The sequence below is a fragment of the Annulohypoxylon maeteangense genome, assembly GCF_022496945.1.
Source record: "Annulohypoxylon maeteangense strain CBS 123835 unplaced genomic scaffold GGS22scaffold_30, whole genome shotgun sequence".
Taxonomy (NCBI): domain Eukaryota; kingdom Fungi; phylum Ascomycota; class Sordariomycetes; order Xylariales; family Hypoxylaceae; genus Annulohypoxylon; species Annulohypoxylon maeteangense.
The window spans coordinates 1-25,561 of record NW_025953277.1 but is presented as its reverse complement, the minus strand read 5'-3'; the positions used below and the strand labels follow the sequence as shown (position 1 = coordinate 25,561).

Sequence of the window (25,561 nt, the reverse complement as noted above, 5' to 3'; positions counted from 1 at the left end):
CGCGACTTGGGAAAGAAGGCATATCAAAAGCAAAGATGTCACTATTATCTAGTTAGTAGGAAGCTCGGTCTCCATGTGCAAGGTGCGTCAAGATATTATTCCCCAAGATCCTGTCCCGTGATGCAATGAAGCACGCATCACGAGACGGATAGTCAGACAAAGTATACTGGCAAGTAGCAGGCTCCCACCGTAGTGGGAAACCCGGACAGACGAAGTTTCTTTCATGGTCGATTCAGTTGGGAAAAGAAGACATGTTTAATGGTTGTCATCCTGATAAAGAGGAATACATAGAAGTGGTATAATTCTTACTGATTGGTAGAAGAAAAATGGAGAGACGTACCTTGACTGCATATTCCAACACAGCTACTGTTGAATGTCGAGAAACTAAGAATGAACACTTGCAAACCCTAGTTCTGCATGGGGCAAATCGTAGCCCATAAGCAATTTCATTTCCAGAGCAAATACACCATGGTGGTGAGTAAAAAAGAATGTTGTGAAGGTGAAGAAAACTTCTGTACTCGGGACGAGCTTGAAGTTTTTGAAGTAGTGAGAAAAAAATTTAGGTGGAGCCGTCTCCGGAGCCTCACTAGTGTGAAACGGATTAATTTGACGTCGCGGAAAATCTGAAAGTCACGTGATGTGAGTTGATTTCTTACATATTTTTTACTTCGACCCATTGACAGCTGTTAGCGGCGCTTGACTGAGCTGCCTAATCCCGGCACTAAAAATAGCCCGTCACTACTTTACATGTACACGGTATGTAATGCAGTGTGAAAAGTCTAGTTTACGGTACACAAAAAGAGCATGAAATGTTAAGTTATTGGAGGATCAAGTAAATTTTTTTTCATACTGTTCTATTTTACCCGCGATCTTCCGAATGTTGGACTTACGTTATCTCGTGCAGCGTTGCAGACCAATCAAGCCGGGCTTCGTTAGTGTTATATTTTTTATAGTATTTCGAAATGGCGGCCAGGCTCGCGATGGATTCAGAATCATTTGTATGAAAGGTTTTTTTCAATACATGGCAGCCAATTAGGACAGAATTAAGTCACTGGAATTGTTAAGTATTATGTCCATGATAACATTTTAGGCCATAATAGTTGTTGCTTTTTGATTCAAATTATATCTCGACTTCGTGGCTTAAGAACAACAACGTTTCCAACATCACTGATCTTATACATATAAACATATCATGAATACCTAACGATATTAGGGACTTACATCTTCCCTTATCATCGATGATCGGGAATAAAAAGGATCAAACTTAAAAGAGGTTAAGCTTCAATTGGAACAACCTTGCTACCTTTCTGAGGCTAGCTCGATACCGCGCACGTGGTTTAGACACAGTGCCAACTCATCAAGCATTCTCGCTGTTTCGGGAATATCTCTCCCTCATATTCTTCTAGTTCGCACCGTATAACCTGCCTCCTCTATTGAAGTTTGAAGCGCTCTCCTGCCGATAGGAAAGAGATAATTTCCGCCTGCTCCATCTTCACAGTACTTCTTACCCAGTGACCTAGCAGCCTGAAGCACTCTCGCCGCTCTCTGTAGTCTGTACTACATATTATCTCTAAATCCGACATTCGCATTCGATCGAATATCAAGCCCTATCAAGATCATAAGAACAAGAAAAAAGAAGCTACACGGCGAATATAATAAGGCGAATAAAATAATTCATTCATAAATAATCACTTGAAGCTAAATGACTTGCCTTAAAATGTCGAAAAACCTTAATCTACTTAAGTGGCGTCTATGAAGAACAACCTCCCCCCCCATAAGCGCGGAAAATAGCATTCTTTCTTAATCATATCCTTATTAATATTATATCGCCTTGTCTAGCTCAGCCTAGCCCAAGTCTACGACCCTTACTACTACCTACATTACAGTATTGCCCATCCCCCATCGTTTAGTCTCTTTCTCCCTCTTTCCCCCATTTCAACTCGCTCTTTTTATTAGCCTGTTACCCGCCATCCGCATTATTACACAACCGCTATTAACAAATTTGTAAAAAGTGATCGCCCGCCGTCGTCGCTTAAGATTGACCCAGCACTAAAAGTAATAATCAAAGTAACCAACTAATGCATTGCATCCATACATACACGGGATACATAAAGAATCATACCATCAAATTATACCCATACCGTGTGAGCAGTACTGCTTTTACTGTGCCGTGTACGTTGCTTGAAAGCGAATCCCGCGACGCCAACAACTTAGCAACATCCACATCCACTTTCTCGACGTATCGCATCTCATCGTGCACGTCCACCTCTCCGCTCTGCCTTATTCCTCTTACTCTATAACCTTCACGTTCGCGCGATAGCGACAGCGACGGCAACGAACGACGAACTACAGCGAGGCCGGCCCGGCCAATTGTTTCGAAGAGAGCGAGGATATTGATGAAGTTTACCGATAATCGACCTGGAAGTGAGAAAGTCGAGAATCGAAAGTCTAACGTGTTATAAGTGTGGCGTTACTTTCGATTGACCAAGGAATCAAGGAAGCTGCAATAGTCCTGAGTTTCCTGTGTATTCTGTGTCTGTGCCTACCGCACCGTACGTGTGGCGCGAAATCGACAAACTCTATTTCACCGCGTTCTAAATTTGAACCCGGACCATCATTCCTCGCCTTTTCATTTCTTATATCTTACATCTTACAACTTTTTCTCTACAAACGCAGACGCAGACGCAGACACAGACGCAAACGCGGATTACCCATACACTGCATGTTATTTAATAATTTTCCACGACAAGCCTCATCGCCCTGCTCCGTTCCTTAAAATCGTGAACGCGACCATCCTTTCACGAATCCGCCGACGTCTCGTTGCCAATCAACCGATCGCATTGCGTCAAACGTGGTTTTCGTAATAACCTACACATTCATATCAGTAAATAGAAAGAGAGGGAATTTGGAGAAAAGAAGTGTGTATCCACGAAAGGAAAGCGAAGAGTCGGGAAGGTGAAAAGAGAGGAAGAACAAGCGAGACGGTGTTATCAGCAAAAGCCTTTCGAACAAAGGGTCGCTCGATCGATCGCGCGTCGAGATCGCGACCACTGCCACGAAAAAGGGTCCGACTGGAATAGAAGCGTATGAGATAGCGACTTAGTCTAGGCGTCGATATCCACGCCGTGGATAATCGACACTCGTAGAAATGATGGCAGCTAGTATAGGACCGGGTGGCTTCCACCCAGGAATGCAACAGCACCCGGGCGTTCATCAGGCTCATCCCATGGGTGCTCCAGGCATGGCTCATACTCAAAGTCAACCAGGCAGTCAGCCAGGAATGCCACCTCAGATGGCCGCACATATGGCAGTGTCCGGTCCCGGCGGACAGGTCAATGCCGCCGCTATGATGGGAGGCATGCCTCCCGGCCCTGGCGGTCCAAATGCTCACGCTTTACAGCACCTAAATCCTCAACAGCAGATGTTCCAACAGCAGCAGCAGCAGCAGCAACAGTTCTCATGTGAGTTCAGCCAAGTTACCCCGTTTCGATCATGACAATGGCAATGCCCTTCTATCTCGTGCACTGCTAACAAACCTGTACTCCCACAGTAGCCCAAAATCCTGCAATGCTCGCCCAGATGCAACATCAACAACAAAGAATACTCCAGCAGCAGAGGCAGGCTATGCTCCAGCAACAAATTTACAGTAACGGCATGCCCATAAATATGCAGGGGATGAACATGGGTAACATGACAGCGACCCAGTTCCAGGCCATGAGGCAAAATGCGAATATGCAACGAGTCATACCTCAGCATCTCCAACAGGCGCATCTTGCACAACAGGCACAACATCAAAATTCTCAGCATGCTGTAAATGATACCCATCCCTCTGTCCCTCCTTTAGAATTACACGCTTCCTATCTTCGCCCTTGGTTCTAACAATACTCTTTGCAGCAGCACATCCTGGCACAGCAACTAGCATTACAACACCAGGCCGCCCAGCAGCAGGCCAACAACACGATGCATCAAGGTAACCAGCCTGGTCATCCCGGACAGATGACGCCCCAGCAGCTTCATCTACAGCAGGCCCAGCTAGCCCAGCCGATGGGGCAGCAACAAGTCCCACAAGGCCCTCAAGGTCAAGGGCACCAACCTCAACCTCAACCGCAAGGACAACCACAACAACAAGGACAACAACCTCCGCCCCAGCAACAACCGGGACAGCAGCAGCAAAATGGTCCGCAGCCCGGCCAACAACCTCCGTCAAATTCACAGGGTCCCCAAAGGGCTCCGACGCCGGCGGTTGCGCAATCGAATCAACCGCAAACCCAAGGACCGAGCCCCGCGCAAGGGAACCAGCAGCAACAACCACAGGGACAGGGCCAGCCACCGAATGGCCCGCAGAGCCAACCTCAGCAACCTAACGCGCAGTCACTACAAGCAGGCCCGCACATCCAAATCCCAGCCGGCATGCAGCAGCAATTGCTACACCAGCAGCAGCACAAGAACGATGGCATGAAAGGCCACTGCCTATTAAAACTACTCCAATTCGGCGAGCACCTCAGCGGGTATCACGTTAGTACCATGTGGCCTATCCTTGATGAAAATAATTGCTAACGTATAGCGCTTGGCAGGGCTCAAGAACAAAGGATGATTTGTCATACTGGAATAGTTTCGTGGCGCAATTCTTTTCTCCTAGAGGAGTCTTCAGGCTCTCCTTATTCGATGTCGGCATCGAAATGGCGAATGCGGAACATGGGGATAAGCAGTATGAAATAACACAACCGGCGCTAGCCCGATATTTCCATACGCACTTCGAGAGTGGCATCAGGAGGATCAACCTAACCTTCGAAAAAGGGATTACCGACAGACCGTTGCCGAACGGGTGTCATTTCATCGAGAACCAGAAAGCAAACCTGACCTACTGGTTCGACAATTCGCATGTAGGTTACACGAATCGTGGCCAATTATAGGCCAGGTAGCAGATGATATCTAACAGCCCCGTGATTAGGTCGTCGCGACGGGAACACTCAGAGCGCAGTTCGACAGCGACCAGAAATTAGAACTCTTGGAATTTATCACGCAAGGTCACGAGGAATATCATTCAAGGAAGATGGTCATCGAGGCCGCAAAACCAGCGCACAACTGGGTCAAAGAGTGGCTTAAAGTGAATGGGCAAGATACGCGATTATCTCCAGAGATGAGTAAGAAGGGGAAGAAACTGATGAAATCGCCCCAAGTTCCGCCACCTGATATCGACCTGCCCCAATCGGCCGTGAAACAAAATTCAGGCATCACGGAAGCGGTGTTCCAATTTCTCGAGGTACGAACACCCTTCCTTCTTTCTCCTCCATCCAACCACTTATAGTTATACTAACTTGACATTTCTAGATTATCGAAGTTGTTGGACAAATGAATGTGAGTTGCGTGGTTAACAGAGAGATGCCATATACCCCCCAGCAACCCTCAAAACCGGATGGTGTTACTGACCTATGAAATTATTTAGCCACTGTTCAACTTCTACCACACACATCCCGGCCTTTCGCCATACGCCGCGCTCGAGCAATACGTCAGCCAGAACATTCAAAACGCCCCGCAGCAAACCGTGGTTAACGGCCAACCCCAAGGCAACGGACCGCCAAACCCACGGACGCCTAACTTTAGTCAATTCCCGATGGGTGCTTCACCCGCGGCGACACACTTGCAGCTTCCGAACTCTCCTCACCTCGGTAGCCCCGCTCAAGGACACATGCAAGCACCAGGCATGCAACTACAGCAGAGTCAGCAAGGGACGAACTCTAGCGGGCCTAGCGCTAACACGAGCCCAGCAAGCAATAAGCGGAGGAGGCCGTCGACCGTTAAGACCGAAGAAGAGAGCGGCGCCCCCACACCTTCGAGCATGGGAGGTCAAGTAAACGGCGTCGGAATGGCTAACAAAAAGCCTCAGACGACGCCTCGGTTACAGAAACGCTTGAAGGGTAACCCAGCGTGATGATTGGCCTAGCCTTTTCTAAGCAGACGAAGCATATCGATAAGGGGGAGAAAAGTAAGAAGGGAAGAAAGAGAGAAAGGGGAGAAAGGGAGAAACCCAACATACCGGCGTCACCTCTGGATACGGAATTCTGTACTGTTGTTCGGTCTTGGCTCGGCTGTTTTATACGCACTATTACATCGGCTGGACGTTCAGGACTTGCATTTTTTGGGGGTCCGGAAGGCTTGGAGGTTCTCAGCGATTCCCATCCACGATTGACGTTTTTATTTGACAACGCCGGACTAATTTTGATATCTCTACTTAAACCGTCCGTTGTCAGTGGAAAGCAAAGAAAAATCGGCGTTGGTCCACGGTTGTTCTATTTAATTCGAGTTTCACCGGAGGGGATGTTATAAGCGGCGATGTTATTGCGTCGAAGGAATTTTTACCGATTCCGGCGATTACGGGCAGAGTTTTCAAGTATTCGCCTTGTGTACGATATTCCCATTGCTCCCCCGTGCATTACATCCGATGCGTGGGCTGCCATCCTTGGTTGTTACATTTTTTATCTTGTCATTTGAACTCAAAAAATTATTAGGCTGCAAGGGGTAGAAGCGGAGAGGGGGGCGGGGGCACACCGGTAGAGCAACGCAAGCCGAGGCTTCTGGTCTTTGGAGAGAGACAAGATGATTACAAAATTAAATAGGCCCGTTTCCCGATTAAGTACATGTGAAATGAAGCGTGCGTCGTGTAGGATGATATGTTACCCGTACCTGAAGGAGTCTAGGGATAGGGGCAAGCTTGGTTGCGTCGTACTACCGAATTACCCTTCATTTGACTTCGAGACGTATGATTATAGCATGCGTTTAGACGAGCTCGGGCAATGTCAACATTACAATGAGTTTTGGATACTTATTCTTCCCTATCGAATATGAGCTGTTAATAAGATCCAACCAATAGACATCTGGTAAAGAACCTTAAAGCAATTAGTTGCTCTTCTGCCTCGCTGGCATCATATCCTATCTAGCCCAGAGTCTACGCTTTACTTAAGGGGGCTTAGAACATTAGCGGTTGGTAGGTATCTACTGTAAGTGCAATTAAAAGGCAGTGATGGTGGATCGGAAGGTACTCTACTATGTACTCGAATTAGGTACTGCACCTAATAAATGAGGTTTGTATCGTGTGTCGCCATCCTAAGACTAAGTATTTCGAGTTTTTGTTAGAAGAAAATCGATTTTTATTGTACTTCTCATTGACCTAGCCTTGTCGTAGGATCTTTTGTAGCGGTTGTACTGAAATATAAAGCTTGGTTTAGGTGGTATGACTATCTCCTAATATTCAAGATGAGCTTCTCCTGACTCTTCCATGACTGGCTGGCTGAAAGACAGGTACCTTCTTACCTAGGTAGTGGAAAGAAGAGTGAGGCATACCGTAACTCATAACATAGGTACCTATCAATACCTTACCCTCCAAAGCCAGGAGTTGAAATTACCTACGGACTCCTGAGAAATCAATCACGATTCTTGCTTTCTTACTATCTACTAACTACCAGGTATCTAATATGCTGGCTCTAGGAAATAATCATAAATTTGTATTGATTGGTACTGGTAGAGATTAACTGTATTAGTACCTACCTAGCCAATCTTAAATTGAAGGAATCCATACCTACCTACTTACTTAGTTTTTGGGTTAAGATGATCCCAGGGTCGTGGTTGTCACGAAAGGCTTATCATAGCAGCATGTGTGATGATATAATTAAGTAGGTACTGGCATAGTTAAGTACCTAGTATTTATTAAATTACCTATGTTTTCACGAAGGCTTATAATTATTATACCGTGTTATGAAGAAACATACCTACCTAGTATCTAGGTATTTAGTTGTCTACCGACAGGTAGGTAGCAGTGAAGACTATAATATAGTGGCAGCAAATTAGAATATTAAACAGCCTTTGCTTACCGGAGCTACTTAATGCGTATTGGTCGTTTGAATTCGTGATGGAATTTATGAGCGAGTCCTTTGTATTGTACTGGAGAATGGGTTAGCCTAGGTAGTACGTTTGTCTATAAGTAGGCTATGTAACTGCAATTTATTTACCTAAGTAAGTACCCTTCAAGATAATAATTAATATTTCATTTAGTAAAAATCTAAATTAAAAAGAAGTGAGACCGGGGAGGGCATTGTTGACGCTTAGGAAGTAAAAGGAGTCTTAGGGGATATGAAATACCTACCCCTATTATTGTTAATCAAGTCCATGCGTCTTGATAAGTATAGAATAGGAGTATCACGAGCCCACCTTTAGAACTACCTAAATAATAATGTACTAATTAACACTTAAGATGTGATATTGAGGCATCTAGTAGTTCAGATGAGTGAATCCGCCCGTATGATAGAAGTATCTAACCTAAAAATTTACGATAAAGTAGCATTATCGTAAAATTTCCGAAGTAGTTGAGAAGAGCCTTATTATTCACATTATTGACCATTGAACGGCAACAGCAAAGCCTACCATAGCTACCCCTTAGGGAATATTCAGGAAGATGGAACAGAAAGGAATAAAAAAAGTTTCCACGCTTGTCCTTAAGACGGCGTCGGTTGAGTGATGGAAGTGGGACTCGAACCCACGCGGATTGCTCCACTGCGATATTTCACTCCCAGCATCTAATGCTGGATTCAAATTCGGCTTAACCTGAACGCAGCGCCATAACCACTCGGCCATCCCACCTGACTAAACAACAGTTGCCACGATGATTGGAGGACTATTCTATAGTTGTCTTGGTTGGTAGATCTCCTAAGTCACCCCAAGTAGGTAGGTAAGCTAGAGTGGAGTGGTTTGATTACCTCGATTTTCTGTTTGTCAACTATCTTATAGTACCTTGATTAATAGTCCATGGCATTCATGAACTTGTTAGACTAGTCTCATCGTGAGCCTTGATCTGTTTACCGTGTTCTTGATCCCTACTTTGTAGTACCTTGTGATTATAATTGTGGATGTCGTTTTTATTGGGGATGTGTTGCTTGATAGTATGTATTAGCAGTAACTATCTATGCCGTAGTTGATGATTTCTGTCGAAGCGTTCTCATCCTAACTTATTATTAAGTACGACTATCCTACTCCTGTCGGTGATATGTGTGATCAGGATCCGCCTTTTGCTAGCTATGTTCGGGGATAGTGTGGCCTGCGTATTAGTACATAAGTATATCCAAAGATAGTGGGTCTATATATCACACCTAACATCATATCAATCATCTGGAAAGCCGAAGAAGGGAATTAAGGAATCGAGGGTGAAATGGGTGAAATCCTGCCTATACGTACTCGTACCCAACCCGAAGAAAAAAATGAGTCTAGGCATATCACGATGGAGTCTGTGCACAAGATGACTCGGTGGACAAAAGCCACATTGGTTATTGGTGATATGAAATTAAAGACTAACGTCATCTACACCTTGAGGACCATGACGCAACTAGTCGGGGAAGATGCCATTCTTATCAACCATCTGCCATGGCTATGCCCGCCTTATCCGTAATTCGTTGCCACTAATGATCGCATCGTTGTCGTCCAGCCCAGAATAAAACCATAACGCCGTTTGGGAGTTGAAATTGAGAAAAGGCTTAGGGCCTTAGGCAGTCTCGCCGAACGTGTTCTCGCCCGAATAGGTGATGTAGAGGAATCTGTAGACGGATCAGTTAGTATATGCTAGTCCAGAGTAGGGTAGCTGGAAGCCGAGTGGATGCTGCTTACCCATCCTCATCCTTGTGCTCTTCGTAGATGCTGCTCATGAGAGCGGCGGTAGGGGGGAGGACCTCATCGACGAAGATGAAAATAGCCTTCTCAGGAGACAACTTGATGCGCTTTCGGATCACGTAGACGAACTGGCCTACGGTGAGGTCTGCTGGCACCAGATACTTCTTCTTGTCGATGGTCGCGATATCGGATTTCTCGACCTTCTCGCAGATCACCTGTTTGTATAGTTGTGGGTTAGAATCTGGAGGTATCTTGCTAGATAAAAGAGCAAACAAAGCGGTGAGACGATGGAAGCGGCGAGGAAGGAAGACGAAGCTTGTGACGGGAACGGCATCATTCACGACGACCAAATTTCATCTGATAATTACAATAGAAGTCAAAATGCGATAGATTTACTTACCGGAATGCGGTCGGCATACTTCTGGCGGATGCGCTCGGCTTCTGCCTTGCGCTTCTCGAAGGGGTGCTCGTCCTTAAACTTGGATCGCATCTTGATGATATCTGGGTGTTGGCGAAATGGAATGGGTTAAGTGGTGCAAAGCACTAAGTGTGATTTTGTCGAAAGAGATAGGCGGTCGCGTTGGGGAAGAGCAAGGAGAGATGAAGAAAGCCAGGTGATGATGCTGATGATGATGACGATGAAAGATGATTGAGGTTTAGGTTAAAGGTTGGAGGTTCATAGGTTTGAAGGTACGGCTTTGCTTTTACGTGGGGGGGTGGAGGAGGGAGCAGAGGAGCGACTTCCCACTGGAGACCCACAAAAAAGCCAAGGCAACCTTTAGTGGCGCAGGTGATTTGGCTTTGATGACCAAATGCCATCTGCCATTTACGTAGGTACCTTATGTACCTGTATTAGTTGTACCTTGGTAGGTAGAAACTCAAGTGACCGACTGAGCTGCTGATTTATTGCCACAGTCACCGATAAGCTACCTTGGTGTTTTCCGGGGGTTCATTTAACGGTATATATGCAGTAAATATACAGTTCAAAATATAAACGGTTTAATAAAGTTTATAGAACGTTACGCGTAAAAATTTAGCTTCGATTCGAGTTAATTAAACGATTTAATAAAGTTCGAACGTTTTAATTTCGAATTAATTTAAATTAATTAATCGTTTAACGTTTCGAAATATTTTAATTAAATTAAACCGTAAATATATTTATTAAACGATTTAATTTATTAAATTATTTAAATTTTTAAATTATTAAATATTTAAACGATTTAATTATTTTATTATTTAAATAAAAAAAAAATATTTTTAAATATTATTTTTATATTATTTATATAAAAATAATATTTAAAATTATTCATTTTTATATAATTATATAATTTAATTATATAATTTTTATAAATATTTATATTTAAATTATAAATTTTATTAATTTTAATTAAATAAATAAATTATAATCGTATTATTATTTAATTACGAAAAATTTATAAATATTACGCGTAAATAAATAAAATTTTATTTTAATTTATAATTAATTTAAAAAACGAAAGTTTTTAATTTAAAATAATTTAATATACGTAATAATATTATATTAATAATTTAAAATTCGAACGTTTAAAATATTTAAACGTTTAATTTAAATTAAACGATATTTAAATTATATAAATATAATTTAATTAATTAAATAAAAAAATTACGATTTAATTAAATTAACGTTATTAAATTTATAAACGTAATAAAAAAAAACCGTATATTAATAATTTAAAATTTAAATTAATTAAATTTCGAACATTCGAATAAAAAATTATTCATTACATTAAGCCGTATAAATACGATGGATATTTAATAAACGGAAAAGTAACGGTAAAAATAACCCCCCCCAAGACGCTAAGGTAAGCACTTAGGATGTCTAGGTATAATACTAGGTAAGTAGGTATACTTAGGTAGGTACCTATGTAGGTAGTGGTAATAGTATCATTAGTCTGGTGCCAAAGTGTATTAAGTGGTATAGGAGACTACATAGGCCTGTGCTTGCCAGACATGGTACTAGATAACATTATATGTACCTATCTCAAAGGCAGGTATTGCACAACATTCGCTAACGCTGAATACCTAGTACCTAGTAGCATTTGATGTAGGGTCCTATTATAAGCGTGTTCCAGCGAGACTGGAAGGTGCCCATTGTATTGAATTTACTAGGCAGGTGCCGAACGTACGTAAATGCCTCCAGCAACGAATTGTGTATGTCGGAGCCTAGGTACCTTCTCCTGTGGCACTTTACTATAGTACCTAGGTACCCCTATCCATGTTGACTGGACCTGTAGGCTGTAGATGAGCGGGACAAGGCGGGGGGCACTATCAATCGCCGGTGAGTGACTACATTTAAAAGGAACGTGACCGAGCCAAAAAGGGACTAGCTCAGTGTATTTTAAAGAATAGCCCTTTTTAATCATGTCACTTTAGATACTGTGTATGAACCATTTTGATCACGGCATTTCGTCATTTGGTCAGGGGCTCCTTATGAATAATCAATTTGGACAAAGCATCCATCCATATTCATATGAATAATGTCGAAAGAAAGAGAAGCGAATTGCCATTGTTGTTCAGTACTTGATATGAATATGCTAATGGGTTATTTGATGCGAGGAATGCCTAACAATACTATAGAAATATAGATATACTTACGTAGGTGTCTACCTAGGTATGATCAAGAAAGTGGCGTTCGATGGAGCTTCTTGGTGTTTAGAGGTTCATAATTGTGTTTAGTTACTCGATGAGTTTCTAACCACGATGTATCATTTCATACCTTCTTGTTAGGTATCTCGGTATCTAGTATTCAACCATCCTCGGAGGCATCTATGTATCCAAACGAAGCATTAGAATTGGTACCTCGAAAAGATGCGAGAAGGTCATTTATTACTACACGACTTAAGTGTTTCTATCCACTACGGAACAATGCTATACTGCTTCCCTTCTCTCTTCTTCTCTTTCACCGAATCACGTCACCCTCTTTGTCAATACCCTCTCCCATCTCCAAGATGTCGCTCCTAGCTAGGACACCGCTGCCAAACGTGGTCGCCTTGCGGCCAGCTGCCCAGACCTCGTGGAATTTGACGCTCTCATCGCTACTCGCTACGATGATACAACCCTCCTCGGCGGTGCGGCTCTTCAACCTCTCCTTGGTACGATATGTATCACTCGGCCCTCCCGGGTACGCGATAGCATACAACGCGCGATGTTCGCCCTCCTACGGCACGGCAGCGACCTGTCGGCAATCAGGCCAGCTAAATACGGCGATGCGGTATGGGTGATCGGGCTGCGCGTATCCGAAGGTCGCCGCGATCTCTCGGCGAGTCGTGCTCCAAATGAGCGACGTTACCTGAGCAGCCACCGAGATCGTAGCGAGCGCGGCGCCCGAATTCGTGTGGTAGAAATGGATACATTTATCGTTGGAGCCTCCGCCTGTGGCTATCAACCCCCGATGCCACGGACAGAACGCAATGGCTTTGACAGCGGCCCCATGGCGCCATCGATGCTTCTCTGAACCAGCCGGTAGATGTTTTATGGCAGGTAGCGGGCTGGGACAGTCAAAGGTGACTGGAGATGAAATTGAAGCACCATCTCCCGCGTTAAATGGCGAGAGAGGCCCTTTCTCGCCGCAGGGGAGATTAACCATTGGCACCTTTGGAAAGCTTAGACTTAGGCAAGGCTCCGTGTCGGTAATACCGCTTACATGGAAGAGACAGCACAGATTATCATTGCCCCCGGTAGCGAACTGTTCGCCGTCGAGAGACCATGCGAGGCCGCATATCTGCTGAGAATGGACTTTGATGCGAGCAAGCAAAGTTATCGCGCCGCGCCAATTTTCCCGAGCCACCTCCTAGGGCTCGGGCCATTCAACCGAATAGTAATATATGTCGCCCATGTCATCACCCACGAGGAGGTCTTCCGTCTTAACAAGGACACCTGGATTACGCTTACTCAGAGACGGTCGTGACGTAGAGGCGGGACGCCAGGAGAGGCAAGCTATCGGTTCGGGGTGATACGCTTCGAAACGGGGGAGCAGACTATCGAAGAGCGATACCAAGGAAAGAAGCCCGCTTGATCGACCGAAAGCAAGTATTGACTTGCCGCCTTGTTCCGACGAGAAGGCTACCGACGTCAGCCACGACCCATCCTTGAGCCCCGCGTTTAGAAGCGTGACACCGGAGGATTCCGACCACCCGTAAAGCAAATTACCCAACCCTACAGCTAAGGTGTTACACGTTCGAGAATAGGCCATGATCGAGCAATAGAAGTCGTCCCGAAGACCCGGGGCATCTAGAACTCTAAGCATTGTTAATATTATACATATCTAGTTATTAGAGTTGGATAGATGAAGAATTCACGTACTTGAAAGGTGCGTTGGGAAGACACCGTTCTTCCTTGTGGATTTCTGAGGTAGTGTTAGCCTCGTCAGGGGATTGACATGCAAAGGAAAATGCCGTACTTGGTATATGACGGTCATTGCTCCACTCGCTTCCTGTCCATGTCGTCCTGGTTTCCCGAAGAGACGGTCTCTTTTTGTGCTTGCAGCTAGGGAATGTGGAATACCCGTCAAAATCCAGTATTCGTTGAACACGATCAATTTTCAATGCCAAAGCAAGTCGACCCTCGTGCTTTTCCTGGTCCTCTTCGGATTTGGGCCTCACGTTCGAAAACGACGTAGCGTAGAGGCGGGCATTCGTGCCGGAGCTCACACGCCGGCCGTGCCCATCGTCGATCCCCCCGGGTGCCAGACCTCCTACCGACCAGACGGCACCATTGCTGACCTGTCGTTGCTCCAGGCTAAGACTTTGCAAGCTGAGAATGGTGCCGAGACGTCTTTGGTTACTATCGGATCGAGATGCTCGCCGAGACGAAACTGGACTAGACCGCTTCGGCGTGAAGCAAAATACGTCAGAGGATGCGTCGTCCGTGCGATATAGCCGCTCCGACGGCGATAGCTCGTGGGCTTGCTTGGTGGCTCGGAACCGTTCCCCAAGCGGTACACGGAAAGGTACGAATCGGTCGGGCGACGCGATAGGCATGTTGAATAAAAGAAGAAAGAGTGGAATAAATCAATGCCATAGTCTAGGCGGAGAGAAGGAAAACAATAGGATTCGGTGAGTTTTTGCACGAAATAGACATGGGACTCAGATACGTGCCTGGAGTATACCAACGTTCCTCCACGGCCAGACGAAGGGAGAAAGAGAGAAGGATAGGAGGAAGGGAGGAACACGAGAGGAAGACTCTCGGCATGTTCAAGGAGACGGTTTCCATCTCAGGAAAGTGTCAGGCTCACCATGTGGAAGCTTACTAGAGGTAGGTACCTAGGTAGGTAGGTAGGTACTTAACAAGAAAAACTACTAGGTATATGTAGTTCGAAAGTAGACTTGTGATTCGTGTTTAAATGAAGGTATGTGGTTATCATATCTGACATGTGCATCTGCGTGAGGAGCTTTGGATACGCTTGTAGAGAGTAACATCAAGAGTAGCTTAGAGAGTAGCTTAGAAGCTGGTTGTTGTATAATCCGTAGCTTGAGATGAGATATACCTAGACCTATTACGCTCGATTTGGGACATGTGATATTTAAGCTGGTTACGAATTTATAAACAATGTAACTAGAAATAGGTAGATGTAGATGGTGATGGTGGAAATGAGAAATGGTCTAAATGGTATTAAAGCGACATATGCGACACATCAATGCAGTTATGCAATATTCATTTAGAAGCTTAACAACTTAGCAGCTTAGGCAAAAGTTTGGCGCCTATTATCTTATCTACGGCACGTCATCGGTGATACTGTACATACCTATGGATGCTTCTACATCTTTTATACCCGACTCTTCCTACTATATTTTTTTGAAGCTCATCTGATAATTGTCAACAAATCAGATCCCTTGTATATTAAAAAGACGTTTCGACATGGACAATGTACGTTCCCATACCAGTTCCTGCTACTTCCGGCACTCGTCGAAAGAGCGTAAGCATAACTGATGGGTAGCAAGATAGCACGGCGCAGCTCGTACTTCTCGAACCGCGCGAACTGAAGAACAACGACAGCAAGATCTCAACAAGATAGGAAAATATCAAGAACTTGAGGAATCCATCCGTGTTCGCGCTGCAGCAGAAAACTACGATACCACCCTTTTCCAACTCACTTCTAAATTACTACGTCTAAATCCCGAATATTACACGATATGGAACGTCCGTCGCCGCTGTCTAATCTCTGGATTATTGTCAGGACCCTCGGCTGGGTCATCGCCCTCGAAGGAGTTACCGAATATTTCTCCGAGCGACACTACGAATCCGTCTTCAGACTACTCCTCACCTTCGTCCTCGGATGCGACCCCGCAAGGCCAAGGCTCCCCGACAGCTGGGAAGAATGGTATTATAGTTGACGACGGGGAATATATAACTTCAGAAGGGGATGTAGAAATCCTCAATTCCGAGCTCGACTTCACTATCCCCCTTTTACTCGAATTTCCCAAGTGCTACTGGATTTGGAAATATCGCAAATGGCTTCTCGAGCAAGCCATCGTACGACTACCCACAACCGCTGCTCGTAAGATCTGGGAGGCCGAGCTTACTTTGGCATCCAAGATGTTAACCAAAGATCGGCGTAACTTTCACGCATGGGGTTACAGGCGGTACGTAGTAGCCGCGCTGGAGAGTCCCTCCCTCGGCGGGCGGAGCATGGTCGAAGAGGAGTTCGCCTACACCACTGTGAAGATCTCTGCCGACCTATCTAATTTCTCAGCCTGGCATAATCGAAGCCAGTTAATGCTACGTCTACTAGAAGAGCGTAGCGCCGACGATGCGGCGAGGAAGGAATTCCTCAAGGCAGAGCTCGGTTTCGTCCGAGATGCCCTTAATGTCGGCCCAGAAGACCAGAGCTTATGGTATTATCATCAATATATGGTGTCGCAAATCGTCAGCTATGCTAGCAAACAGGCCATAGCGCCGGCTCTGACCATTGTCGAGAGGGCGGCCTACGTGAGGGAGGAGATTGACCAGATAAAAGATCTGCTGGAGGATTACGAAGATGTAAAATGGATTTACGAGTCTCTGCTCGAATATACCATCGCCCTAAAGCGACTCGGAGAACATGGCAATGAGGATATCCATATCGATGAGCCTAGTAAGTGGCTAGCGAAAGTCCGATCACTGGATCCGATGCGAGCAGGTAGATGGAGTGATGTAGAGAAGCAATTGGCGCAAATTGGCATTAGCATTAGATAATGGCTATGGATATATGCGTGGAAAATGTTACTACGACTTTCCAGTTGCCCGGAACGTTTCTACTTCGATATTAAAATTACACAGGTGTCGTTCCATTGCATTTACTCACGACTAGGCTCGCACCCGCTCCGACCAAACCGTCGAAATATGCGAGCAGGGTCTCCACAGGTATCATATCAAGCAACCCAAGGGTGGGATTCGAGGACTTCAGTGTCTTTCCTCCGAAGAGAACTCTTATGAAGAATCCACCGGTCCCCGTTCCCATCCACTGCGCCGTACTTGTCTTAGCACTCGTGCCATTGCATGGGGGCGGGAATGGCGTCGCTTTTCCAGTTCGTTTATACACCTCGAATACTATCTCGCTGCCCATACCAGGCCACTGCAAATACCATGTTAGCTATCTCATACCCAATTACGTAGAAAGGCAGATATCGTCTATCTAATACCTAGGTAGGGCGAGGAGGTAGATTACTTACCACCATAACGTCGATTTGTAGTATACTTAGCACTCGACTAATAGACCCGTCGTGTGCAACGTTATGAAAATAGATGGGCCCTCCTTTATTAGCTATGGCATCTCGCAGATGTTGGCTCAGCTCGGCAACCCAGACGCCATACGTAGTAGAAGATGCAGTTAGCGACGTAGGCGCGTCGCGATACATCTGCGAATATTCCCACTGTCCCATGCGATACACGAAGTTAGCTAGCGTTTGGTCGACACACGTCGTGGAGTTAACCCCGTCTATCAGCTTGCACGGCAACGGTTTCGCGTGACATTGTCGCGCGGAAAGATTATCGAAGTAATGGTCGAAACTGGCATGGAAGCCAGAGTCGCTGGGAGACACCCCGGATATGTTATCCAAGGTTTCGAACAGGTCTGCGGCGGCTTTCAGGTGATTTTGCCAAGGCGTGTTGGAAGAGGATTTAATCGCGCCGAACAGGCTGCTGCCCACGCTGCAGGTGTATTGAGGTTCCAAACCGTCGACTCCGGCAGCTTGGATCATCAGGGGTACGGAATCGGCCGTTCCCCACATGCCGTTGATCAACATGCCGGCAACTTGGCTCGTAATCACATTCTGGGTCACGCGATACGTCACCTTGCTTCGCCAATCCTCCCCCCTGCCGGGTAGAAATCCGAGTAAGTCATGGTAAACCCCGTACAGATCTTGGCCGTGGACCCACGAATCGTCAAGCCCGGTAGAAGTTATCTGGGGAAACTGGCAAGTCCCTATCCAACCCGACGGCGTGTAAGGGTTGACGGACGAGATATAACCTTTCCAGAAGCCATGCGCGGGCTGTCTGCTGTCGACTGCGAAGGGACTCCCGTAATAATAGAGACCTTGGTCGTCGCAGTTCCAATGGTAAGACTCAACCGGGAAAGCGTTGCTCGCATACGGAGTCCGCTTGTGATGTCTCTGAATCTGGTCACGCTCAGCTGGTTGAACCTGTATTACTTGGAGAGCTTAGAACAAACCACTTCCACGTATGTGAGCTTGTACTCAGCTGCCGGCTTGACATATTCCGACTTTCGAACATGAGGCATATTGCACCAATTGTACGCGCCATACTGGGCCTTAGGAGTGTCCGAGGTGTTAAAAATAAATCCGTATACCCCTTGATTGTCGAGGACGGCAGTCAGATTATTTATGGACGTATTGCTGGGAGGGTACCATCCCAGATCGACATTCTGAGCAACCACTGCCGTGACAAGCGGCATCAGAAGCGAGGCCCACGACCGCATAGTAGCCAATCGAGCTGAATTAGGCAGTGCGAAGCCCAAGTAAAGCAACAAGGCAACGAAAATGCAGCAAGTAGAACAGGTAACCAAAGTGGCATTGACTCCTCGCTGCCGAGTTGGCATACCTACCTAGGTAGGTACCTATTTATTTATTTATTTATTAATGTTGAATGCAATAATTCCCTATCCCTCCACGTGATGGCAACCGTAAAGGCTGATTAGTCGGAAAAGGATTCGAATGCTTCCCATCGCACTAAAGTTATAAACGGGATATCCTGGATTGTCCTATGAGTTATCTTGAAATCTTGAAGGCTGGGGGGAGAAAAAAGGAAAAATAACCCCTAAATAATCTCTTCATTACTACGATTGTGGCACAACATCGAATAATTCTTGGCACACGTTTTTTCAAGAATAGAGATGACTGGTCGAATGGATGGTTAGGCGCATCAATCAGCATGGAGATTGGATTTAATACTCGCCAAGCCGTTTCGGGGGTTGTAGTGGTTGTAATAGTGGCCATAAGACCTTCTTTTCACCCTTTTCGCCTTAGGTCTTTACGGACCCTTGCGATACGGATGCAGGTCTCAGGCAGTTGGGTAATTACTGCCACTACGGTTAGTTAGAGGGCCGTTAAGAACAAACGCAAGATAGGATCCGAACGCAAAACTCAATCAACACGCATTGAGGGTTCCCTGATAATTCCATGCGCTATCTAGGCAGGTAAATAAGTATGTACACATGCATCCGTTATGAACCTCACGGACGACGGTCTATTAAAATTTAAAAGTATTTCTGCGTCTGTGCAAACTTCATACCAGCAGCAAAATGGAACAACTTAGCTGCGACAATCATGCGATCCGCCTTGGAGTATTCCGCCAGGCGGTCGTATAACTCGCTCAGAGGTACGACAACGCGTTGTATATGCTCGCCATCGTCCAGTCGTTGTTCCGGCTCCTCGTCCCTCTCTCCTAGCTTCACCTCGACCATGACTAGTTGCATGTTGGCGTCGCTCATGCCTGGATCTGCCGCCTGCACGGGACTGATGCTTAACACGCTGCAGTCGTAGCCCGTCTCCTCCTTGAACTCGCGTACCGCCGCCTGCTCTGCCGTCTCCTCGGCGTCGATTAGGCCGGCGGGCCACTCAACGGTATATGAGTCTAGAGGCGGCCGATATTGTATGACAAGCATGGTTGAAGCCGGGCGCGACGGATGTAGGAGAATATTCCCCATCGCGACAGCGTCGACACCTGATTTTCCGCGGGTCTTCCGCGTCGCCACCTCCCAAGTCCGTTGCTTGCCAACTTGGTCGGTGTATTCGACTTTCTTGAGCGTGACCCACTTCGCCTGATCGACGGGCAACTCCGAAATCTTGTCGATGACCGGCTCCTGAGTCTTCTGGTGTGACATTTTTAGGGATGAGTGGTTTTTACGAAAAGAGGGCTGGGCGGATGATAACGAGCTCAAGGTTGCCGTCCACTGCCGAATGCGGGTGTGCGATGTTTTGAAGAAGTAAGCTTGCTTCATACACGCAGATATTGAATATGTATTGGAGATGTGGATGTAGGTAGTACATATCAATCTCTAAATCTGTTAATAGGGAAACCGACGGCGGACCATAAGAACAAATCCGCCAACCCGCCAATTCAATTAATGTATTGAAATGTATACAGTGTGATACAGTGGAATAACGTACAGTTCAATACATATTACACACAGTGTCCTGAATCTTACAGGGGTCATAGCGCTACAAGGCGCTGAAGGCCCCTGTATTTTACAGGTGGCTTTCTAGGTACTTAGGTACCTAAAAAGGCACATAGTTCAAAACGAGGGGTATCACGTGACACACGCCAAGCCTCATCGAGTAGATGTCAACAGTACATATTATAATAAATTCAATTAAGCCTCAACGACTGAAAGCTTTTTCGCAATAATTAATATATAAATAGAAAGAGCTTTTAAAGCGCTGTCGAATAAACTTATTATATTTGCGAGCGACTTAATATTGAAGCGCATAAGTGTATCCGAATCATGAGCTATATACTCAGTACCTAGGTAGGTATGTAAAAAGGCTATGCGCTATAACCACTATAAAGTACAGGGCTTTTAGCGTCCTGTAGCGCTGTAACCCCCTGTAAGATTCAGGATACTGTGTGTAATATGTATTGAACTGTACGTTATTCCACTGTATCACACTGTATACATTTCAATACATTAATTGAATTGGCGGGTTGGCGGAATCGGCCTTATGGTCCACTCTAAAACCCACCCGTGCAGCAGTGGAGAAGCCGGCATATTAAATTCAATGTTGTATGTACCTAATGAGATGTATTACGTCATTTTATAAGTCGGACTGTATGGGCAAACCGTGACCCCCCAAACAAAACAAAAACGAATTATTGAATTAAACCATCGATCCTTTACATTTTGGTTTATGTGCATGTAACAATTTAACCTAACTACAGCAATTTCACTCTAGAGTCACAACTGAATTCTTTGATAATGCGTATCAGGGAAGATCACAACTAAATGAGCTATACCCATGACTCGAAAACTTTCGTATTGGCTGTTTCTTATCCTGCTCAATCTGCTCAAGAACGTATTTCGGATCCAATACACAGTACGATATCATTCGTTATCAATCTTAATCCTCAATCTCTTCGCCATCCTCCTTCGCGGGCTCCTTAGAAGCTTCTAGACCTACTTTCACATTCTCCTTCTGGTCGCGGTAACCGCGGAACGGGAGAGCGTTGTGCAACTGGCTCGGGCTCGACTTCGGAGCTTCAGGGATACGGTAAAGTTCTTGAAGCTGTCCTCGTTGGCCTCCTTCTTGATCTTGTTCTACGAGACTAGAAGGGTTAGCTTCACCCTTTTGCTTGATGCTGGGCTGGTTGACGATCTCCTGGTTGGCATTCTGGATGATATCAGATCGTCCGATCCATCGTATTCCAGATTGACGACAGGTGCTACAGTGAAATGGAACCATGGCAGTCTCGACATCGACACGTCGCAGGCGTCCAGCCGAGCAGAGGATGGCATCGCCTGTCTTCTTGGAAGTGCTCCTGCCGCATTTAAGATGAATCTTCTTGTAAAGATGCCCGCACTTCTGACTATAGTACTGGTACATACCACACGGGCATGGGTTTCGGGCAGCAGTGTTGTCGATTGCTCTCTTCATCACATCCAGCTCAAAACCCTTCTTGATAAGATCGACCTTGTTGCCCTCAGGAGCCTCCTCAAACTTAACGACCTTGCTGGAATCCATCTTGCGAAGAGTCGCTGTAAGGATACCGTGAGAATGTTATCCTAGTGCTGTTTGGATGATGTGAATATCGGGGTGAGTATTGGGCCGACCGCCGGTGATTACGAACAGTACTCTGATGTGCTAATTAGCTTGCTTGGTCTGTGGATAGCCTCAATGAATGTTGGGTCTCTTACAGGTAAGATGTTACCGAGTGATAGTGTACTCTTTGTGAAGGTAGAAACTCGGAATAAGGTGGTTAATAGTAAGTTAAGCCGATAGGAAAATGCCGTGTTTCTCTAAAGGTTCGACATGTATTGGTATTTATTCAGGTTAGAATTTCTGGTCACTTTATTCCTGTGATTAAATAGTTTTCCCCCAGGGTGGACGCGGTGGAAGGAAGGTGCATCTAAGCACCGGAGCGATTCACAATGGCTTCACGTTCCTGCGGTTTCCCATGACCGAGTAAATAACTTGAAGTAGGTGCGATGGATCAAATGGGAGCTTCGGTACGTCGGCGAACAATTAACAAAACAGAACATTTGTATGATTAGCTTTAGGATATCTTGCAATGATGCAGGAGCGTATTCGGTGATCTTACGATAGAAGTGGCTTCCGTAAATAGATCCCCGGTAAGAACCGGCAAGTGCGAGTAACAGCGAAACCATCCACCAACATTGAATATTGAAACAATCAGTAGACCGGATGAAATACATATTTATTTCATTACCTTGGTAGGTGGGTGCCTAACTAAATGTAAGTATGTATTATCCCTCCCCGCCCAGTACTCTTTCCAAATTTGCGTACACATACACCTAGAACTTCCACGTAGTTTACGTGTACTAATACCGGTATTAATTATTATCTGAGGTATCTATAGTTAGGTACATTTAATAAGTATATAACACATCTGGTACATAATTACCTAGTATTAATACTCCATCACCAAAAACAAGTATTAGGGTTATCTCTGCCGTTTCAATAGGTGGTTCCTGAAGGTTAGTTGCTTAAATATTGCATTGATTATGAAGAAGGTGCTATGGAAATAAACTGTCACCAACTTCAGTATTCTATAAAATAATAGGTCCCTACCTAGGTACTTAGTCAGTAGTTGTAAATATTTATGAATTAAAAAAGGTCTACTTAGATACACATTAAGTCCACCGCATTCAAAAGGTAGGTTACCGATGGTTAGATACTCAACTTATTTCCAATATAAAACGATATATACTTAGGTAATATTACTACAGTTACAATAGAACAAAAATTAGAAGCAGCTAACGCTTACCGCAGTACATGAATGAACATGCAAATATTATACAAAGGCCAAGTAATGCAAATAATGCAAGTAGTAAAAGTTCGAGTCAAATTATCAAAGATGTAATTGCCAATCCTTGAAGTCCTTTGTCTCGAAAATAGAAAATATATCCATTCATGAATGTGAGATAATGGAAATAATAGGGAGCTCCAAAGATCATTCCTCATGCAGATATCTTTGTCTATTATAAGGTGAAAAGCTTCTCGCGGCCGATCCGTGTATTGGTTTAATTCAAGTGACGATACCGAGGTATTTTTGTACATTAACTCGACACAACGTTTAATTATGTCGGAAGAAAAAAGTTATTTTTCAGAGGAAGGGCCGGCTCTGGTTACAGAAAGAATTAAGACTTTCTTCGACAGAGCTCCTCATTATAAATGGGAAGGTGAAGTGGGTGCCGGAGCTAACGGCATCGTATACAAGATCGAACGTTCCGGTTCCGCCGATGGAGAATTAAGAACATTAGCAGTTAAAATTGCCCCGATAGATGTCGACTTGGGAGGCAATAAATCGTATGAGGAAGGTCATGGTGATGAATACGAAGACACACCGGATGAAATCCTATCTATGATGAGAGAAAAGATCTGGTTAAAGGTTTGTAGATCTTCCTATGTAAACAATCTTTACATCATTATTAATAAATTTGACAACAGAGGCTTCGCAACGGCTTACATATAATAAAATCGTTAGACTTGCCTGACGATCCGCTTGCCCAGACGCCCGACGGGATCTTACCACATCGAATGCGAACCTGGATTTTCATGGAATACGCGGAGAATGGTGGACTGAGAACCCTCGTACAAAGGCACAAAGAGCAATACAGAGAAGCAATGCCAAACCGCCTACTATGGAGATTCTTCATGTGTTGTAAGTCGAACTTTTCGTATAAGACTCGGTACATAATTTGAGGCTAATCACATACGGGCATCATAGTGGTGAGGGGCTGCTTAGAGATGGCCTACTATAATGCTACCGTAAACGGGCAGAGTGTAGATCCAAAAACGGCCAGCATCGACGAACTGAGCTTGATAGAACCAGGAGATCTGGCCCACCAAGATTTAGGTAGCCACAATATTGTTGTCGGTGCTATGGCTCCCGATGCAAGTGTCGAGCATAACGCAACCCCGATCTTGAAGTTAATCGATTTTGGTGAGGCAGGAGTCGTGGACCCAAATTCGTAAGTATTGAATGAAACAAAACGAAAAGAATCGAAGCAAGCAAGCAACTTCAGACATCGACTAACGATCTTTTTATAGCGATTATCACCAACGCAACGGTTCACAAATGAACCTTAATGAAATATCCCGGGTAATTTATAACAGCCTACTAAAATCCTGCTCGAACAATCTTTTAGTAGCTTACTAACCTTTACCATAGATTATGTCATTCCTTATATTACAAGACGACGGAGAGTTGCGAGAGGTGGAAGTGACCGTCGATGGCCAAACTTTCAAAACCCCCGGGCGCTCATTATACGAGCATCATGATGAGCTTATAACACATGGCGTAGATGAAGACCTCTTAAATTTGGTATATAGGGGCATGGCGTTGGGGCGGGATGGGCGGTTAAGTCTGATTGAAGTGGCAAGGATCGTCCACGAGAGAGTTTTGAATAGGGGTCATAATGGTATCGAGCAAGAAACAGATCAATCTATAAGAGAGAGACTTGTCGCTTTGATTCACAACGGAGATACGTAACCTTCAACGTATCGTAGGGACTCGGGTTTGGATTCGGATGATGATCACCTGGGCAGACAAATCCTTGTAGGCTCAATTCACAGATTAGGGATTTCTCTCCACGTTAATCGTAGTGATAGATTTTAGAATAAATAACCGTTGGTAGAGATTTATATTCTGATAATACACCTATCCCGTTTATGAGTAACACCTTGCTTGTAAGTTGTCCTTTCCTTTAACTAGAACGAGATTTCTTTCCGAGTTCATAAATGTCTAACTAACTGGATGTATTATCTTTTCTAACGCGTAGGTAGCTATGAATAAATCCGTCTAGCGAACCGAACGGACATCCACCCAGCCAGCCATACCTAGGTACCTAGCCTAATCAATTTAAGTAGCCTTTTCAGTACTTGCTTTAAAGTGAAGTCTCCTATATGAGTTCAAGTATTTTCTCGACTTAAGGACTATCGACACCTGGGCACTTGTTTATTAATTCGATCCCTCGAAAAAAGTATCGATGATTTAACCGCCCGGCTAGCTAAAGTGCCAGCGATCCCACTGCAGCTTTATAATGTACGGCATGGGATGACTTAAACGGGGTTATTTGTAACCACATATATTATCGTCATTCCCAGGGTTAGGGTTAGGGTTAGGGTTAGGGTTAGGGTTAGGGTTAGGGTTAGGGTTAGGGTTAGGGTTAGGGTTAGGGTTAGGGTTAGGGTTA

The 25,561-nt window shown here is 45.0% G+C and overlaps 8 protein-coding genes and 1 non-coding gene across 9 annotated transcripts; 3 read left to right on the top strand and 6 right to left on the bottom strand.

Moving 5' to 3' along the window:
• Positions 1 to 3,960: 3,960 nt before the first annotated feature.
• GGS22DRAFT_182499 (uncharacterized protein) lies at positions 3,961 to 5,932 on the top strand (the record flags this gene model as incomplete). Its single annotated transcript, XM_047963974.1, has 5 exons — positions 3,961 to 4,515; positions 4,575 to 4,883; positions 4,952 to 5,263; positions 5,332 to 5,358; positions 5,447 to 5,932. 5 exons carry the CDS (start codon positions 3,961 to 3,963, stop codon positions 5,930 to 5,932), a joined length of 1,689 nt encoding a protein of 562 aa, XP_047813987.1.
• A 2,577-nt stretch (positions 5,933 to 8,509) lies between these two features.
• GGS22DRAFT_t134 lies at positions 8,510 to 8,634 on the bottom strand. Its single transcript has one exon. It is a non-coding gene; the product is annotated as a tRNA-Leu (tRNA).
• A 313-nt stretch (positions 8,635 to 8,947) lies between these two features.
• Positions 8,948 to 10,471, bottom strand: GGS22DRAFT_175659 (microtubule-associated protein). The gene is made up of 3 exons (XM_047963297.1): positions 10,055 to 10,471; positions 9,652 to 9,869; positions 8,948 to 9,581 (listed from the first exon to the last, which is right to left on the bottom strand). Exons 1-3 carry the CDS (start codon positions 10,142 to 10,144, stop codon positions 9,530 to 9,532), a joined length of 360 nt encoding a protein of 119 aa, XP_047813986.1. The 5' UTR covers positions 10,145 to 10,471; the 3' UTR covers positions 8,948 to 9,529.
• A 2,121-nt stretch (positions 10,472 to 12,592) lies between these two features.
• Positions 12,593 to 14,672, bottom strand: GGS22DRAFT_182497 (WD40 repeat-like protein; the record flags this gene model as incomplete). The annotated part of the gene is made up of 5 exons (XM_047963973.1): positions 12,593 to 12,781; positions 12,860 to 13,483; positions 13,541 to 13,931; positions 13,996 to 14,038; positions 14,093 to 14,672. 5 exons carry the CDS (start codon positions 14,670 to 14,672, stop codon positions 12,593 to 12,595), a joined length of 1,827 nt encoding a protein of 608 aa, XP_047813985.1.
• A 780-nt stretch (positions 14,673 to 15,452) lies between these two features.
• Positions 15,453 to 17,089, top strand: GGS22DRAFT_98590 (protein prenylyltransferase). The gene is made up of 2 exons (XM_047968618.1): positions 15,453 to 15,558; positions 15,637 to 17,089. Exons 1-2 carry the CDS (start codon positions 15,550 to 15,552, stop codon positions 16,864 to 16,866), a joined length of 1,239 nt encoding a protein of 412 aa, XP_047813984.1. The 5' UTR covers positions 15,453 to 15,549; the 3' UTR covers positions 16,867 to 17,089.
• Positions 16,905 to 18,811, bottom strand: GGS22DRAFT_98580 (phosphoglycerate mutase-like protein). Its single transcript, XM_047968617.1, has 3 exons — positions 18,341 to 18,811; positions 17,343 to 18,287; positions 16,905 to 17,245 (listed from the first exon to the last, which is right to left on the bottom strand). The coding sequence occupies exons 1-3, from the start codon at positions 18,725 to 18,727 to the stop codon at positions 16,943 to 16,945; spliced, it is 1,635 nt and encodes a 544-aa protein (XP_047813983.1). The 5' UTR covers positions 18,728 to 18,811; the 3' UTR covers positions 16,905 to 16,942.
• Positions 18,812 to 19,123: 312 nt separating this feature from the next.
• On the bottom strand, positions 19,124 to 20,204 carry GGS22DRAFT_175650 (NUDIX hydrolase domain-like protein). The gene has a single exon (XM_047963296.1). It carries the CDS (start codon positions 20,126 to 20,128, stop codon positions 19,385 to 19,387), a length of 744 nt encoding a protein of 247 aa, XP_047813982.1. The 5' UTR covers positions 20,129 to 20,204; the 3' UTR covers positions 19,124 to 19,384.
• An 883-nt stretch (positions 20,205 to 21,087) lies between these two features.
• Positions 21,088 to 22,138, bottom strand: GGS22DRAFT_175649 (uncharacterized protein). Its single transcript, XM_047963295.1, has 2 exons — positions 22,015 to 22,138; positions 21,088 to 21,938 (listed from the first exon to the last, which is right to left on the bottom strand). Exon 2 carries the CDS (start codon positions 21,864 to 21,866, stop codon positions 21,246 to 21,248), a length of 621 nt encoding a protein of 206 aa, XP_047813981.1. The 5' UTR covers positions 21,867 to 21,938; positions 22,015 to 22,138; the 3' UTR covers positions 21,088 to 21,245.
• A 1,307-nt stretch (positions 22,139 to 23,445) lies between these two features.
• Positions 23,446 to 24,984, top strand: GGS22DRAFT_198238 (uncharacterized protein; the record flags this gene model as incomplete). Its single annotated transcript, XM_047966113.1, has 5 exons — positions 23,446 to 23,754; positions 23,814 to 24,027; positions 24,094 to 24,337; positions 24,417 to 24,468; positions 24,538 to 24,984. The coding sequence occupies 5 exons, from the start codon at positions 23,446 to 23,448 to the stop codon at positions 24,856 to 24,858; spliced, it is 1,140 nt and encodes a 379-aa protein (XP_047813980.1). The 3' UTR covers positions 24,859 to 24,984.
• Between the last annotated feature and the right edge of the window lie 577 nt (positions 24,985 to 25,561).

Excerpts from the sequence above, each read along its gene's own strand:
- GGS22DRAFT_98580 (XM_047968617.1), bottom strand. The coding sequence starts at position 18,727 with ATGCCAACTCGGCAGCGAGGAGTCAATGCCACTTTGGTTACCTGTTCT. Across the intron at positions 18,288-18,340 it reads AGCTCACATACGTGGAAGTG|ATTCAGAGACATCACAAGCG; the intron begins GTTTGTTCTAAG and ends GAGCGTGACCAG. Across the intron at positions 17,246-17,342 it reads TACAAATCGACGTTATGGTG|TGGCCTGGTATGGGCAGCGA; the intron begins GTAAGTAATCTA and ends TGGTATTTGCAG.
- GGS22DRAFT_175650 (XM_047963296.1), bottom strand. The coding sequence starts at position 20,128 with ATGAAGCAAGCTTACTTCTTCAAAACATCGCACACCCGCATTCGGCAG.
- GGS22DRAFT_175649 (XM_047963295.1), bottom strand. The coding sequence starts at position 21,866 with ATGGATTCCAGCAAGGTCGTTAAGTTTGAGGAGGCTCCTGAGGGCAAC.
- GGS22DRAFT_175659 (XM_047963297.1), bottom strand. The coding sequence starts at position 10,144 with ATGCGATCCAAGTTTAAGGACGAGCACCCCTTCGAGAAGCGCAAGGCA. Across the intron at positions 9,870-10,054 it reads AGTATGCCGACCGCATTCCG|GTGATCTGCGAGAAGGTCGA; the intron begins GTAAGTAAATCT and ends CTATACAAACAG. Across the intron at positions 9,582-9,651 it reads GAGCACAAGGATGAGGATGG|ATTCCTCTACATCACCTATT; the intron begins GTAAGCAGCATC and ends ATCCGTCTACAG.